Source organism: Cnephaeus nilssonii (assembly GCF_951640355.1).
Source record: "Cnephaeus nilssonii genome assembly, chromosome: 19".
NCBI classification, from domain to species: Eukaryota; Metazoa; Chordata; class Mammalia; order Chiroptera; family Vespertilionidae; genus Cnephaeus; species Cnephaeus nilssonii.
Genome location: NC_137090.1, coordinates 22,728,508 through 22,745,382, shown reverse-complemented (window position 1 = coordinate 22,745,382; position 16,875 = coordinate 22,728,508). Strand labels below are relative to the sequence as shown.

Below are 16,875 nucleotides of genomic sequence, written 5' to 3'. Positions count from 1 at the left end.
TGAGAAAGTTAGATGCTGGCCAGTGTTAAAAGGTAAATATATAAAAACTAAAGACTGGAAACTGCTTTTCTCGGCTATCAATTCTAAAGTAAGAATTTTCTCTTCAACAATCTGTCTCCATCCTCATTTGCTCTTCATCCTCTCTAACATCAACGCTGGCCAAGTACCAAGTCCACAAGTGGCAAATATTAAAATAGTGCCACACATTAAGCAGAAACATGTACACCAAATTTTACTGTGCGTATTAATAAATATTCTTTATTTAAATTTTGCACATTGCGCTTTAACAGTACATCCAAACATTTCTCAAGTGGATGTCTACTTTGTAAAACCATATATTCAGCTCATTGTCATTTCTGTACAGAAGTATAAGTACAACATTACTTTTTGCCACTAAGTTGCTTTAGTAAGTCTCACAGGAAGAGAAACATTTAATGAAAGAGATGGCTTAAATCATATGGCAGGCCTGTGCAGCCACTAAAGACACAAGCCTAAAGAAAGAACAAACTAATGAGGTTACCTCCACCATCTCCCAAAACAAGAATCACATTGATTTAAGATAAAATTTTGCTGTAAGTCACTAAATTAAGAGGTTTTTTGAAAGAGAAGGCGCAGTAGTCATCTTGAGTGTTTCATTGAAAGACAGAGCTATTTTATTTATTTAATTTGCTCCAGCCGTTGTCAACCAGCCACTACAAATGGGCCTCTTGTGATCATTTAAGCGGCAGTATTTATTAAATTTCTCCTTCAGATGCTGTCGGTATTGTTCTCTATTGCTGTAGAAAGACTGGTTATTAGCCATAAATGACTGTATTTCATCTTGTGAGATAAAGATTTCCTCATCTGAAGTACATTCAGACTCATCCTGCAAATTAAAGGAATAATTAAGACTATTATTTAAATTAAAGAATGCAAAATGTTATGCTGATGGAGGACAACTAAATATTAAAGCAGTCTAGCTTTTTAGTTTCAATTCAGTGAAATAAAGCCTTTAATTGGAATGTTTACAGAATAAGCATAATGTTATTCTGTCTTAGAAAGTACTAAATGAGTACAAAATTCAACTCAATTTGATTTGGTTTGAAACTCTGGATCTATCATTTTTCCTAGAAGCCTATAATAAGCCTAGCTAATACCAACATATCTTCTTTCTGCCTTAAAAAAAATGACTAATTAGAGATGGTTACAACTAGTTACCAAATTTTAAATAACCAGACTTATCTCCAGTTGATCCTAAACTGAAACTTTTATCTCTACAAATTAAGTAAAATATAACCTTTATTAACTTGTAAGTTACACAGCAACACCATCTAACGTTATGACTTTATAAAAAAGAAAGAACTAGTATTCTATAGAGGATTTGGTTCCATTAAGATCCCAATTACTATAGAAAAGACACCACCCTTCTCCTTCCTTCCCCCTCCTCTAAGCCCCACACAAGCTATGCACTAGATCACTTGGAATCAGGTATGTATACTTCATCTCAAGTATTAAGAACTAGAATCAATTATAAAAGGTTTTCCATGTTCAGTTATGCTTTTATCATACATGACACCTAAAGGAAGTAACCTAAAAACTTGGGCTGTAGTTCAGATTCTAATCTGGAAGAGTGGCTACTATATAAAATTGCCACTCAGAAAGGCGATTTGGCCCTGGCCGGTTTGGCTCGGTGGATAGAGCGTCGGCCTTTGGACTGAAGGGTCCCAGGTTCGATTCCCGGTCAAGGGCACATGCCCGGGTTGCAGGCTCGATCCCCAGTAGGGGGCGTACAGGAGGCAGCCGATCCATGATTCTCTCATCATTGATGTTTCTATCTCTCTCTCTCTCCCTCTCCCCTCCTCTCTGATATCAATAAAAAAAAATCTATTTAAAAAAAAATCTATTAAAAAAAAAAAAAAAAAAGGCGATTTGCTTACATAACCCTCCTCTTGAAGGAGGCAGATTCCTAGACATAATGCTAACTCTACCCTCATCTCCCAACTAGTCTCTTCTACCTTTGAGAGAAAGGAGAACAGGGAAATGTACTTCTGAGTAGCTGTATAAACCACGAGTAGAAGAACAGAAATGAAGTCACCAAAAAAATAATGAAATAATGCTCTTAATTTCCCCCACTTCCAACTTTAAACCCTCAAAAATTCTGTCCACTCCCACATCTAGCCATGGGCAATCAGTTATCCACAATAAGACATCAATAAGACATCATGGTTTACTTACAAGGAGTTCAACTAAGCTCTTGGCACCTTTTCCAGAATCAGGACCAAATGAAATTTCTGTAGGTTCTGCAAACTGTGGTACATTTTTTCTATGCTCAAACCAAGGCAGTGGCTGTCCACCCTTCTCAGAGCTACAACAGCTTTCAGGATGTGCATCTTTGGTCTTGTCACGGTGGAACACTGTGTGCACGGTATTTCCTGAGGTCTCTGAATTTCCTGGATCTGTAATACAGCTTCCAAGCTTTTGGATCTGAAACCATAACAAAGGATTTCCCAGGTAAGAAGGCAGTGATTAATAGCAATTATTCTTTAAAGAAAAAAAGAAAAAAGCCCCGATAGTGTATTAAATTTTTAAAAAGAATACTGAATAAAAGCAGCAGCTGAAATTTATTAAACACTGCATACCAGGCACTATGCTAACCCATCAATATAATCTCATTTTATCTTCACACTAGAAGCCCGATGCACGAAATTTGTGCAAGGGGCTCGGTCCTCGCAGCCCCGGCTTTGTCCGGAAGGTCATCCAGAAGGTCGTTCGGCTGTCCAGTCTAATTAACATACTATGATTTTATTATTATAGAAGATAACTTAATCTGAGAGGGACCTTTTTCTCCATTTTACAGCTGGGAAAAGTATGATCAAGCAAATTTTCAAAATAATATGAAAAGAATGAATTGGATTTATGACTCTCATGGATTGTTGGACCACAACAGATACACACCCAAATCACAAGATAAGCAACCAATAGAACTACATAAAATACTCATTCTTAAAAAAGCAATAATAAATCCTAGCAGCTAAGCTGCACACTTGCCACTCCAAGGAAAAGAGGTTGTTCTCCCATCAACCGCAAAGGCTTCAGAATTGCAAGTTATGACACTTACATGTTCATCACATTTCAACATCTTGCTTTTCTTTTTCTTCTTTTTATTTTTTCCTTTGGTGTTGTTCTCTTCGGAATTTGCCCAACATTCAACACAACTATCACCATCATCCTCTTTGTCTTCACAGTGATGAACACAGGAGTCATCACCTGCAGAAATCAATAATCTCTTATTTATGTGCTTAAATCAGCCATGTAGCAGAAATAATAGGGAAGCTTAATCTGAACCTACCGTGTTCGTCATGATTACAAATGCCTTCAGTGCAAGCAACATCTGAACCCTCCCGGGAACCTGTTTCACTCCCTTCCATGCTAGATGAATATCCACAATCACTACCATTACAGTGTGGAGATAAGCCTGAGAATTAATTAGGTGACAGTTACAATTAACATACCAATAAATATGTAAAGACAAAATGTGAACTATCTAAAGACCATAGAAAAATTTCAAAATTAATGGTTTACTAAAAGTAGAAAGTAAATTAAGTAATGAAAACATGACTAGGGATTTACAATTTTTTGTTTTTATCAAATACTAACAAATCAAACACCATAAATAAAAAAGAAATATTAAGTGTCTGACCAAAGGATACTCAAAAATCAACTTGAGTTAATTTAAAAAGAAACTGTATTTACTTACCTTTCTTTATTTTAGGGGACCCCAAAAGATTGCCACTGCTAGGACAGGTACATGATGTATTTTCGTTGGTAACAATTACTTCTACACAACTATTACCATCTTCAGTGCTGCCACAGGCTTTACAGCTGTTTTCTATGAAGTCTGTTTCCTTTAAGGATCAGCATTAAGAGACAGTTTTAAAAAGCTTTACCTCCATAATGGCTACACTTACATTAACTAATTAGATAAGTTATGAGGTTAACAATAAAAAAACTACTCTCACAAAAAAATATTAATTCACTTCAAGACATTGAACCAACTAAAAGCAAGTGGAGTTAATGGTTCCTTAGGTCAAAACTATTTTCATCATAATACTAAGATGTAATCTGCTCTTTCACTGTATTGACACTTACACTGATGATACAAACGCAACAATGGGAAAAATTCCCCGGGCTTCAGCAACACAAATCAAGGCAGTGGCAACCAAAGTGTACTACTAGTCACTATATTCTTCACTTGTCAAGCACTCTCAGGAGACAGATATTTCACTTCTAAATGTCTTTGAAGCAATAAAAATATTAATTTTATTAAATATAAACCCATCATTAAATGTCTTTTTAAGAGCCTGTGTGACAAATGGGAAGTACGCTTGAAGAACTTTTGCTGTACACCAAAATGCAATCACTATCTCAAGGAAAGTACTTGTGCAACTGTTTCAATTGCAAGCTAAATTAGTTGTTATTTTTCCTGGATCATCAATTTACTTGAAAGAAAGAATGAAGACAAACTATGGTTACTCAAACCTTGGATATTAAAAGACATTTTCTCAAAAATGAATGAATTTAAAAAACAAACAAAAATGAAGTCAGCCCATCACTTCAAGGAAAACAATGAACAGTATTTGTTGTCAATGATAAAATTCACCAAACTTTCAAACTCAACCAGAATTCTGAAACATGCATATACAAGCACAATGAGCTTGAAGCTTCCCAATACTTAAATACCTTTCTGATGAGATTAGTAGTGGTTTTAATGTGACTGATTATCTGGTATTATATAATGAAATGTCAATACCTGGGAAGATACTCAGTGAACCAGTATCTATCTTTCTTTTTAAAAAATATATTTTTTATTGATTTCAGAGATAGAGAGAAATATCAATGATGAGAATCATTCATCAGCTGCCTCCTGAATGCCCCCTACTGGGAATGGAGCCCAAAATCCAGGCATGTGCAGAGTGGGAATGGAACCATTACCTCCTGATGCGTAAGTTGAAGCTTAACCACTGAGCCACACTGGCTGGGTTGAACCAGTATCTTTCAAATAACCTTGCTTGCATTCTGTTGCAAAATCATGCATGAGTAAAAGATCTATTCAAAGTGCAAGACTTTCTTCATATGTTTCAACCAGCAACAGAGAAAAACAGACTGAATGCAGAAGCAGATATGAGAATCCATCTGATTGGTTCCTTTAAGCCAAATATTAAGAGATTTGCAAAAATATAAAATAATGCCACCCTTCTCACTTTTTCTTTTGAAAATAGTTAAATTTCAAAAAATGTTATTCAGCCCTGGCCAAGTGGCTCAGCTGATTGAAGTGTCGACCTATACACCAAAGGGTAACAGGTTCAATTCCCAGTCAGGGCACACACCTAGGTTGTGGGTTTGATCCCAAGTCAGGGAGCATATGGGAGGCAACCAATAGATGTTTCTTCTCTCTCCCATCCCCTCCTCTCCTTCTAAAATCAATAAATACATCCTTGGGTGAGTATAAAAAAAAAAAAAAAAAAGATGTTATTATGTTAACACATAGTGAAATTATTTTTAAAAGAACCAATAATTTAAAATTTTTCAATTTCTAATACAGGAATATTGACAGATATAATTTACATAAACAAAAGATTATGGGCACCTTAATTTTTAAGAATGCAAACAGGTCCTAAGACCAAAAAGTTGAGAACTGCTCTAGGTCATGTTTGGAGTTAACTTTTTTTAAAATATATTTTTATTGATTTCAGAGAGGAAGAAAGATATAGAAACATCAATGATGAGAAAGAATCATTGATCAGCTGCCTCCACACACCCCAAAATGGGGATTGTGCCTGCAATCCGGGCATATGCCCTGACTGGGAATCGAACCATGACCTCCTGGAGTTCACTTTGATCTAACAGTATACCAAGGTCAGGGGAAAGATAGCCTAGCCAGTTTGACTCAGTTGACAGAGCCTCGGCCTGCGGACCAAAGGGTCCCAGGTTTGATTCCAGTCATAGGCATGTACCTCGATTGCAGGCTGCTCCCAGCCCGGGTCCTGGTCAGGCCTCATGCAGGAGGCAACCAATAGATGTGTTTCTCTCATATCGATATTTCTCTGTCTTTCCCTCTCTCTTCCACTCTCTCTAAAAATCAATGGAAAAATATTCTCAGATGAGGATTAAAAAAAAAGATAACCATCTTTATAAAACAAACACATGACTAAAAAATTTGGCTTATACAGATTATAATAGGAAAAAAGGCAGGAGCTCACATTCTGGAAAAAGGATAGTGAAAATACTGAAATCTAGCAAAAAGCAATGTTATGTATTCATGAGTCAATATTAAGGAATACTACCTTCTCTTGGCTTACTTCCTTCTCCTCTGCTGTTTGGAGGGGAGTAGGAATGTCACATACACATTTATTTTTTCGTCTATTCTTCCGTTTTTGGCGTTTCTTTTCTTGCTTGAGTTCTCTTACTCGTTCCTCCTCTGAAAATTCTTCACAAAGTTGTTCCAATCGGCTAATCCCTTGTACTTTCTCCACAGTCATCTATTACAAAAACAGAAGTTGAAAAAGAATAATTGTGGTCAAAACTTCCTTTATTTTCCATGAACATTCTCATTTGTTAACTTTAAATGATACCACAAACACAGAAACTGATTATTTCATGCTGCAATTCTGTCAGATAATCCCCACAAAGAATTTCAAATATTAATACCTTAAGTGATGACAGTCGTAAAATCTACACAGGAAGTGAATATACAACTAATCCCTATGGGAAAGGCAGACTTATATACACCAGCATATTCTAATTTCAGAATTTTTCCCCCTAATTTCAGAATTTTAACACAGCAAAGTAAGCATTCATTTCGTCACATAATGAAAAGACTATTTAACCCCATTAAATGATCTAGTTGTTGAAGACACGAACATACAGGGAGAAAAAGGGTAAGAAATCTGTTCAGCAAGAACTAGTACAAATCTCCTCAGACTGCCTAGAACAGTGCTTAAAGGTCATGCATGATAGGCTTCTGAAAAAAGGGTTTGTAGCTTTCATACCATTTTCAGAAGGGATTGGTGAACCAAATAAAGGATTATAACCATGTCCTACACTATAACAAAATATTCACTAGCCAAAAATTTATGTTCTATAGTGTTTAACTGAAAAGAACACAAGCACTGAACCCAATACCAACATTATAAAGAGCTTCCAGTGTACTTCTAAGAAGCAGTTCTTACATCATGGCATTTTGACAGCATTTACTTCATATTATTGGACATCAGCAAGCATACTGGGACTCATTAAAGGTTTCTAAATTTGTTGCTTATTTTTGAGCTGCTTTTAACTTTTCATTAGTTATGCTTCATGGCAGCATCTTGTTAAATGATAACCAACTTCAGTTTTCTACTCTAAGGAAGTCTACAAAGCCAAGGTAGACAAAACAAAGAAAAACCCACAAACTTCTTCTAAATTCCACTTCCCCAGGAAACTTCTTCCCTAACCCCCCCCCAAAAGACAAAACCCTTTATCAATGGATTGCAGCCCTCTGAGGCAAGGTGAGCCTGGTGGCTTACACTAAGAGTCAGTCCAATACTTGATTAAGCAATCTTGGACACTGAAGCAGCCCATTGTTCTTACCTCAAAACTTTTACGTAGAGCATCAACACCAAGATAGAAAAGCATCTGCCACGTCTGCTCTTCTGCTCGTAGTTTTTGCCAGATCCGATGCAGTCTTTCATAAAGATGAATTCCCAAGCAAGTCAGAACTTCTTCTTGAGCTATATCTATTGTCTTAGCATGCCTTTCTCTTCGCCTATAAAGGAGAGCAAATTATACATAACTCCTTTAATTGGAACAGTAAAAGGTGAATAACACACCTGCAAGTTCAGATTTTAAACACAATCTTCCTATTAACCTAATAACAAGACAGTTATACATTCAAATTCATTTAATGCATAAACACAGAAGCACACATGTATATAAAAAATGAGAAATATACATGCAGGTAAAGCTCAGTCCTAATATTACTAAAAATAAGGTAATTTAGGAACTGGCCCTAAATAGATGGTTTTGGGGCAAAGGGAAGTCACATACAAGTGTCCAGCTCATGGTAGGCATGACAGTTCCTCTAACCTTCCAATTACAGTCAATGTCTATTTGGATTTTGTTCCTTTTTTGAGGGTGAATGGAGAAAGGCAATGCCAAAGTGACTCAATCATGGGTAAAAGCCCTCTAAGCCAGTCTTCAGAAGTGTTCACAGAACTTCAGTGATAAAAGAGTATTTGTATTCTAAATGCCTAACAGAACCTAGACACTCAAATGAAAGTTGCTACACAAAACACAAAGGGAAATGGGTTCCATTTATTCTATAAACAACTTTTCCTGATATTATTTTCACAACAAAGCCACAGATAAAATTTTAGGCTCCTATGTAACTTAATAGTAATATACACAGTTCATGAATTACATTAATAAAGTACTTCATAACCCCCTACTGCAAAGGCCTGACTTCCTATGCAGAAACCATCATTATAAACAACATTTAAATATGAAAATGCATGGATGAAGGAGGAAAACTATCCCTTCTAATCATTTTCAAATGAAAATGATCATCTATAATAATGAAAGCCAAAAAAAAGTCTGCCTACTTGAAGCAACAAGGAGCAGAGGACTGAACCAAACACCACAGAACACGTTCTCCCTATTTTTACTTAGTCAATTAAGAAATGCATATTTTAAAGAAAGCAAAACTTTACAGGCACACTTTAATTTATACATATTATATGTACTGATGCAAAAGGTGATGAAAATAAACTTTCAGTAATAAAATGAAGCAAAGCGCTAGATAGCCCATTCTAGCAAATTACATACTCATACCCTCCTGCGAACTCTGGCTCAGCACGACCCAAAAGATGTGCAATGAAGTCTGTTTCACAGCAAACATGAATGTGTCGTTCATGTGGACAGCACCGCAAACCTTCATAAAGTGCAGCACAGTAGCCCTTCTCTTTGCTGCAATCAAGTTCACCAATAAGGATATTGTATGCTCGGAGGACTTTATTTTTGCAATCAGTGCAAAACCTGTTGAAGAGGAAAAAAACATCAATTAAGAACTGGCTGTGTAATTATTTCATGAGGGATTTAACAGTGTACTAGACAATGACACAGCCCTAACAGTATTTTTTTTGTAATTAATCCTCACCTGAGAATTTTTTCCCCACTGATTTTTAGAGTGGAAGGGAGGGAGAGAGACAGAGAGAGAGAAACATCGATGTGAAAGATATTCATCAATTGGATGGCACCTCAACCAGGGCCAGAGATTGAGCCTGCAACCGAGGTACATGCCCTTGACTGGAATTGAACCTTTGATCCTTCCGTCCTCAGGCTGATGCTCTAATCACTGAGCAAAACAGGCAAGGGCTGCACAGCATTTTTTAAAAAGCCTCCTTACACAATGGACAACACATACATGTAAGGTAAATACAAGTTTAGATATTACATGAGGTATAGCTAGAGCTCCATTTTCCTAAATCAAGTCCATCCTTAAAGAAGGCTTTTGTGCCCTGGTGAGTGTGGCTCAGTTGGTTGAGAGTCATCCCATGCACCGAAAGGTTGCTGGTTTGATTACAGGTCAGGGCATATGCCTAGGTTACGGGCTTGATCCGGTGGGGAGCGTGCAACATTCCGCTATCAATTTTTCTCTCTTGCTCTCCCTTCCTCTTTAAAAATCATCAATTATATATGTGTGTGTATGTGTAAAAAAAAGCCTTCTGCAATTCCCGTAACTAGAATTCAAACTTCCTCTGTGTTCCTCTGATTTGATTTACACTTCTTACTATAGTATTTACCCTTATGCTGCCATGCATTAGTTTGATACACACATCTTTCTGGCCCAATAGTAAATAACTGTGTTTCCTGAAATGAATACAGGTTAAAATAGAAGCTCTAAGCCCACTTGGTAAACAGAGGTAATAATGTTGACAAGTAAAACTCAAAATGGGTTACAGACCTAAACATTAAGACCTGAAACTATAAAACTCCTAGAAGAAAACAAAGGAGAGAAAAATATCAGACACTAGAATAGGTGATAATTTTAGATACTAGAGGCCCAGTGCATGAATTCTATCATTGGCGGATTGGGGCCGGGCCCGTAGGGAGGAGATGGCGGGAGGTTGGTCCGCCACCCCACCCCAATTGGGCCCAGTAAGGGCCAGGCCGGATGGGGGAAGGGCACAGGCCGATCGGGGTGGTGGGGGCTGATCAGGGGTGGGGCTGGCCGTGGGGAGGGGCTGTGGGCGGTGGGCTGGCAGGCCCCGCCCCTGAATGAAGGGGGCCGATGGGGGGGCCAGCAGCCTGGGGGAGTGGCCATGGGTGGTTGGCCGGCCGGCCTCACCTGATTGGTGTGTGTGTGGGGGGGTCGTTGATCGGGGGCGGAGCTGGCTGTGGGGAGGGGCTGAGGGCCGGTCAGGATGGTGGGGGTCCATCAGGGGCGGGGCCGGGCGGGTGGGAGGGGCTTCAGGCGGTTGGCTGGCTGCCCCGCCCTCAATCAGGGTGGGAGAGGCTGATCAGGGGCCACAGGAGGTTGGCCACTGGCCCCACCCCCGGCTGGTTTGATGGCCGCAGTGGGTATCATAGCGACCAGTCATTACAGCGTTAAGGTCCCTGGCTTTTTATATATATAGACAACATCAACTCCCCACAAGAACACCATCTCTAAATAACTCCCTCACCAGTATCCTTTCCTACTGCACTCTCCCTACGAATTTTCAAATGTTAATGACACTTAAGTAGCATTCTAAAAAATCTGTACTTTTATAGTACATGAAGCACAGAAATTCCAACTCTATTTTTGTTTTGACAAAAAACTTATAGAATATTACTATATAGAAGAAAATATAGAAAAAGTTGAAAGTATTACTAAATGAAAGCTGCTAATTTAACTTTAATTTTGAAAATGTTATCATGAAATGCTTCTGTCATAAAAAGAAAGAGTAGAGTTTCTAAATTAAGTATACTTTATTCAATTCATTTTGTTTCTTGAAAGGCTGACATGGAACTAAGATAAAAATTACCCCCAAAAAAGGAGATGGTGGCTAAACACGAAAGCTAACACAGATTCATACCATAAAGAAATTGTCTACCTTAACGTTAAGCTCTGCCTGGGGCCAGGTATTAATGGAAAGCCTGGAGTACTATTATATGGAGGTCAGTGACAGGTTACTCTGGATGACAGATAGCTAAGGCACCTTCCAACTATACGGTGATGACCTTGACACTTACCTGTGTTTTCGAAGATATGTTTCTAGTGTTTCTAAAAGACAACTAGAGTCAATTAAAACTACTTCATCTCTGCATTCTTGGGACATTAGTTCCCATACGTCCATCCAACAACCTCTGCAGACAGAAAAAAATATTAGTAAGAAGGAGAAATAATATAAGAGTGAAAAAAAAGCAGAGTAAAGTATTGCTTGATTTTACCTGGCTGTTCCCTGGAAAGGTCCATAATGCAAAATGATCCTACACTTGCTGTCCTTCCTGTGGTCTTCACTACTTCTCTTATCTGTACTTAACTTCTCTGAACTGACACTGCTACTGCTCCCTTCACTGTAGTACAGTATAGTACAAAGCTTAGTGACACTGAGATTATCTGAAGGAATAATTTCTATAGTCTATATTAAAATCATGAAATTTTTAATACATTAAAATATTAAATGAGTTTGAAAATTTGTATATATAATTGTATATTCCTTTTAACCAAATTAAAATGTTATTTAAACATGTGCTTATATCTTTATATAAAAACTCCTGCTCAACTATTAAGTTTACCTGATACAATTTAACATTTATATTTATCAAGGTAGCAACTGGTTAATATACTAAGCATTTTATGAGTAAACGTACTTGGAATGTTTTAAAGTGAAATGGGCTGAAAAAATTTATATTTTCACCTATAAACATAGATCAATATTCCACAAATTGAAAATTATAACAAGTTTTGATCTACTCAATGTAATTTTGTAGCTAGTCCATGCAACAAAATGTTTATCTACCTTCACATTTAAGCTGGGAAAGTCACAGATTAATCTAATTACAGTAAATAAATTCTTACAGTTACTAAAATAAAAATCGCATACTAAGATACTTTACACAGCCTAAATTAGTAATAAGTACTATACAAATAATTTTTTTAAAACTTAGACTCTCCTCCACGGGTTTCAATGTGGTGCTGTCATGCATTTTGCTTAACTGCATTGTGCATTCCAAAAGAAATGTACATGTATATTCCATTCAATGGTAGTCTTCTTAATTTTTCATAATTCTGAATCACTGGCTCCCTGTTCTTCTGCAGGTCTCACTACAGTCCTTTCTTTGGGTGTTTGAGATGAAAAAAACCTCAGAATCTTTACTTAACCTACTCTATATAGCTCTAGTAGGTATTTTTCAACCACCTGCCAGTCATGTAAGGCCATATGTATAATTCAGCTCCCTATTCCCTCTCATAAGGGCTCAGAGGTCAAGGTTCAGTGCTCCTTATTTTTTAAACATAACCTCAACTCCTGCTCTGCCTCCCATGAGACATCCTTCTACTCTCAACTCCCATATTTCCTTTTTATAATTATGCTTGAGTGATCCATAATCTCCTAAAACTAAATAACTCTTAAACTCAAGTTCTCATAATTGAGGAAAACGTTCATGAAATCAGTGCTGCAGAATGACTATTCTACAAAGATGTAAAAGCATTATTCTTTAAAAAACTTATTAAAAAGATTCTACAGCTCAAATAAAGATTTTATCCATAACCTCTCTAGACCAAATGTTTTTATATCAATCCTTCCTTGCAAGATGAAACTTTTTGAAAGTCTTTCCACTTCCTTGTTCTACTCCCATACTTTCCATTCACAGCTTAATCCATTACAACCTTACAATGCATTCACTTTTCTACCCATTCCAATCTGGATTCTGCTTCCCCTCAATCTCAGAGCTGCTCATCAAGATCACCAATGTCGTCAGCTTACCTCTGGCCATCCTTTCTCAAGTTTCCTTACTGACTTCTTTTCTACTACTATATTGAATCCTCAGCATTCTTTTGTCTTAGTCTACTCTTCCTCTTGGTGATTTTATCTCATTCTCTAAGGTAACCTCTGATCATCAGCTGTAGGCCTATAACTCTAGCCTAGACCTTTCTTTCAAATCTCAAACTTACTCCCAGACAAAAAAAAAAAACGTGGGTTTACTTGCATGGTTATGAGAAAACTCTCAGGAAGACTAAACTGGATTGTTGCAATTGGTTAGGCTGAAACCTAATAGAGTGGATTATACTTTCCCTGGATAAAGTCTAAACAGAAAAGGGGGGAACAATGGAAATATATAAATGGAGAATCATATATATATATATATATATATATATATATATATATATATATATATAAAAGCCTTCTATATATATAAAAGCCTAAGCGACAGGAACCGCTGGAATGACCAGTCACTATGACATACACTGACCACCAGGGGCAGATGCTCAATGCAGGAGCTGCCCCCTGGTGGTCAGTGTGCTCCCACAGCCAACCTCCCCCTGCTGACCAACCTCCCATGGTCCCTCCCCGCAGCCAGCAGGCCCCAATCGGGGGGGCCGGCCCCCGGGCTGGGATGGGGAACTGGGGGTGGGTGGCGGGGGATGTGGTCCTTTTCCCAGGGGTGCCAAGGGCCAGCTCCCTCCTTGGGGCTGGTGGCAAACCGCCTGTGCTCTGTCCCTCCCCACAACCGGCAGGCCCCAATCGGCCTGCCACCTGCCCGCGGCAGTAAGGGAAGGGGGCAGAGGGAGAGGAGGCAGGGAATTGCACAGAGACAACAATGGCAGTGTCCGATGTCAGTTCCTTCCACGCCCGCCTGGCAACCGTAACCTCCTCTCCAGCCTGGCCCCGATTGGCCTGGCCCTGATTGGCCTGGCCCCGATTGGCCCTGATCGCAGGTCAGGCCTAGGGACCGACCCATGCACAAATTTCGTGCACCGGGCCTATAGTGGCATACAATGACAGTGACCATCCAAAGTGGAAGAGAGGGAGTCTTGGCTAAGCAGACTGTACTCCCTGGTCTGCTTTCCATATGTCATGTGGGAATAACTGAAGCTATCTTAGGAAACACTGATTAAGATCAACTAACTCCATTCATACTATTCCATAACTCAGCAAACAATCTTCTAAAAAACACTTGGCATTCCATGTGGTGGGGCTGTAGATGAAGGGGGATATAAACTCTGTGGAAGTTTGTTTTGTCTTAAGCTAAAGGATAGAAAAACAGAGCTGTATGTCAACTTAATAAAAGTAGGTAACTAATAATACACAGTCACTGAAAACAAGAGAGATGGAATCCAGAGCAAAAGTTGAAGAACTGGTGTTTGAAGGAAGGTGGCAATGAACACAGATATAAAAGATGTTGGGGTACCTGTTGCTTTTTAGTACCTTAATGAATATGCACAACAAAACAGAAGGTGGGCTTTTTATTATATAATTCTATTCTGTAGCTTAGCCAAAAGGTCAGTAAAGGTTACTGTCTAATGAGAAAATCAGACTGAATTCTGCATTCACAAAGTCAGGCATTCTCTAAGATATTGTTAAATCAGGTATGTGAAATAACAGTTATCCTTAGATAACCACTTTAGGTTATTTACTGGATTCACAGTACTCTCACATTTAGACATGTAATGTATGATTTTTGTTTGGAATCTGATGCTAGCAAATCAAAGTAAAAAGACAGTTTTTGAGACAGATGTAAAATATCTGACTATAAACTGGGTATTGGATTATTACAGTTCATTTTGTTAGCTGTTATAATGGCACTATCATTATGAAAGAAAATATTCTGATATTTAGAGATACATGTGGAAATGTGCAGGAGTAAAACAACATGATACCTGGCTGTTTTTAAGTGCTTCAGCAAAGAAAAAGATAGATAAGAAAAACAGATGTGGCAAATATTGATAACTACTACTGAATCTGGGTAAAGGTATTTTGGGGGAAGGGAATCCTTGTAGTCTATTTTTCTATGTGTTTGACAGTTTTCATAACATTTTAAAAAAATGTTTGTTTTTGATTACAGAAAAAGTCTTTTTATCAAGGGAGGAAAATGTCTATACAACAGGGATGTCAATACTACTGAGGAAATATTCAAAGCTAATTTTTTAAATTCAGAAGTATAGTTTTTACATTATCCAATTCTTTCAAAAACTAAAGTTACATCTTACAAACTCTCTTCAAAATCCATGGCTTCTCCTTACCACCTACAACCCCAAGCAACTTTGTAGGGGGCAACTGTGATATTGTGTTAGGAGATGAAGGCAGAAGCAGCCTTGGGCATTATATCACCTAACCAAGAAGAAAACTGCAAATTAGTTACATAAATATTGTTATAACTGATTCAAGCCTTTTTTTTTAATCCTTATAAACTATTCGGATAAGACAAAAATATATATATATATATATCATGAATATTAAATACATCACAGAATAACACTACTTTGAAAAACTTAATATTGGCTACATAAATTTTCACAAACATCCCCACCTCTTTCTTCTGAAACATTTACATAAGCAAACTTTTTTAAAAAATCAAATCTACATTGAGAACCTATATAGTATCAAAAAGGCCTACATAAATAGGAGACATATTTTGACTTTCGTTATGTATAACCGATTAAAGAAATAAAACTCAGTGTTTTCTTTTTATTAAACGTAATCAACATTTACAATCTTAACAATGACAAAGTATCTTGATATTCAATTCTACTTACCCCAAAGGTTTTGGTTTGTGCGTATCTAAGGAGTGCAACTGACATCTCTTGTTCTTTTTACTTTTTGGAATAGCATCTATCATGTCATTTAGTTTGGACCTAATTAAAAATAAACCATTAAAGGTTTGATTAATATTTATTTTTCTTGCCCTGGCCAGGTAGCTCAGTTAGTTAGAGCATCGTCCCAATACTCCTAGGTTGTGGGTTTGATCCCTAGTCAGGGCACATACAAGAATCAACCAATAAATGCATAAATAAGTGAAACAACAAATCCATGTTCCTCTCTCTCTCCCCCTTCTCTCTTTCTAAAATAAAATAAAAAATTGTTTAAATATATTTATTTTTCTTTAAAATTTCCAAATATCTATTTACCACCTTTTACTATATTTAAAGTATTATAGACACATCATTTACTTAGAAAATTTCTTATCAAACAAATTCTAATCAAAAAGAGTCTGTACACTAGCCTTCCCATTCTATTATGTCAAAATGTTAAGAGACCTGCTCTATTCAATATACTCTTTCTCCCAGATTGCATCTGTCTCATTCATCCCCTGCACCTGCACTTTATCTAGCAGTGTACCTGAAATATTTTGATTGCTACCTCTCAGTCACCTTCCCTTGTCCAAACATTATCTAAATATATACTAACTATCCTTTATGAGAAGCCATCAACAGAAATTTTATGCAAATACAGAATATCTATAGCTAACATCCACACCTTACATCCAACTAATCAAGAAAGCCTGTAAACTCTTAACTTTATATCCAGAATCAAATCACTTCTCATCACCTCCATCACCACCACCATCCTGGCCCAACTTCTCTTCTCTAGCTTAGACAATGGCAACAGCTGGCTTCCCAAATGGTCTTTTTGCCTTTACATTCCAAGGCTTCACACTTAGCAGCTGGAATGATCTTTTCAAAACAACAATCACATTATGTTATTCTCTATTCAAAAACCATCCAAAGCTTCTTTTCTCAGACAGAATAAAAATCCAAAGTCTCTACCACCACCTCTAAATAAGAAAGCCCCAGGATTTGGTCTTCAGACCTCTTCTCTTTTCCTATTTATACACTCTTTGATGATCAAATCTCATATCATTCATTGTCTTAAA

The 16,875-nt window shown here is 37.4% G+C and overlaps 1 protein-coding gene across 5 annotated transcripts in view; it reads right to left on the bottom strand.

Annotated features, from left to right (window-relative positions):
- Nucleotides 1–16,875, bottom strand: part of GGNBP2 (gametogenetin binding protein 2) — a 29,756-nt gene continuing 12,881 nt past the window's right edge. For 3 of the 5 annotated variants that reach the window (XM_079798275.1, XM_079798276.1, XM_079798277.1), the window contains exons 5-14: nt 15,758–15,856; nt 11,251–11,364; nt 8,842–9,051; nt 7,609–7,783; nt 6,324–6,518; nt 3,737–3,884; nt 3,329–3,454; nt 3,098–3,246; nt 2,215–2,463; nt 3–865 (exon numbers count right to left, since the gene is read on the bottom strand). In XM_079798275.1, coding sequence (XP_079654401.1) covers nt 662–865; nt 2,215–2,463; nt 3,098–3,246; nt 3,329–3,454; nt 3,737–3,884; nt 6,324–6,518; nt 7,609–7,783; nt 8,842–9,051; nt 11,251–11,364; nt 15,758–15,856 — 1,669 coding nt within the window. In that variant the 3' untranslated portion in view covers nt 3–661. Of the gene's footprint in view, nt 866–2,214; nt 2,464–3,097; nt 3,247–3,328; nt 3,455–3,736; nt 3,885–6,323; nt 6,519–7,608; nt 7,784–8,841; nt 9,052–11,250; nt 11,365–11,448; nt 11,575–15,757; nt 15,857–16,875 lie in introns of all 5 variants that reach the window. The other 2 variants (XM_079798279.1, XM_079798278.1) reach the window with 2 other exon arrangements.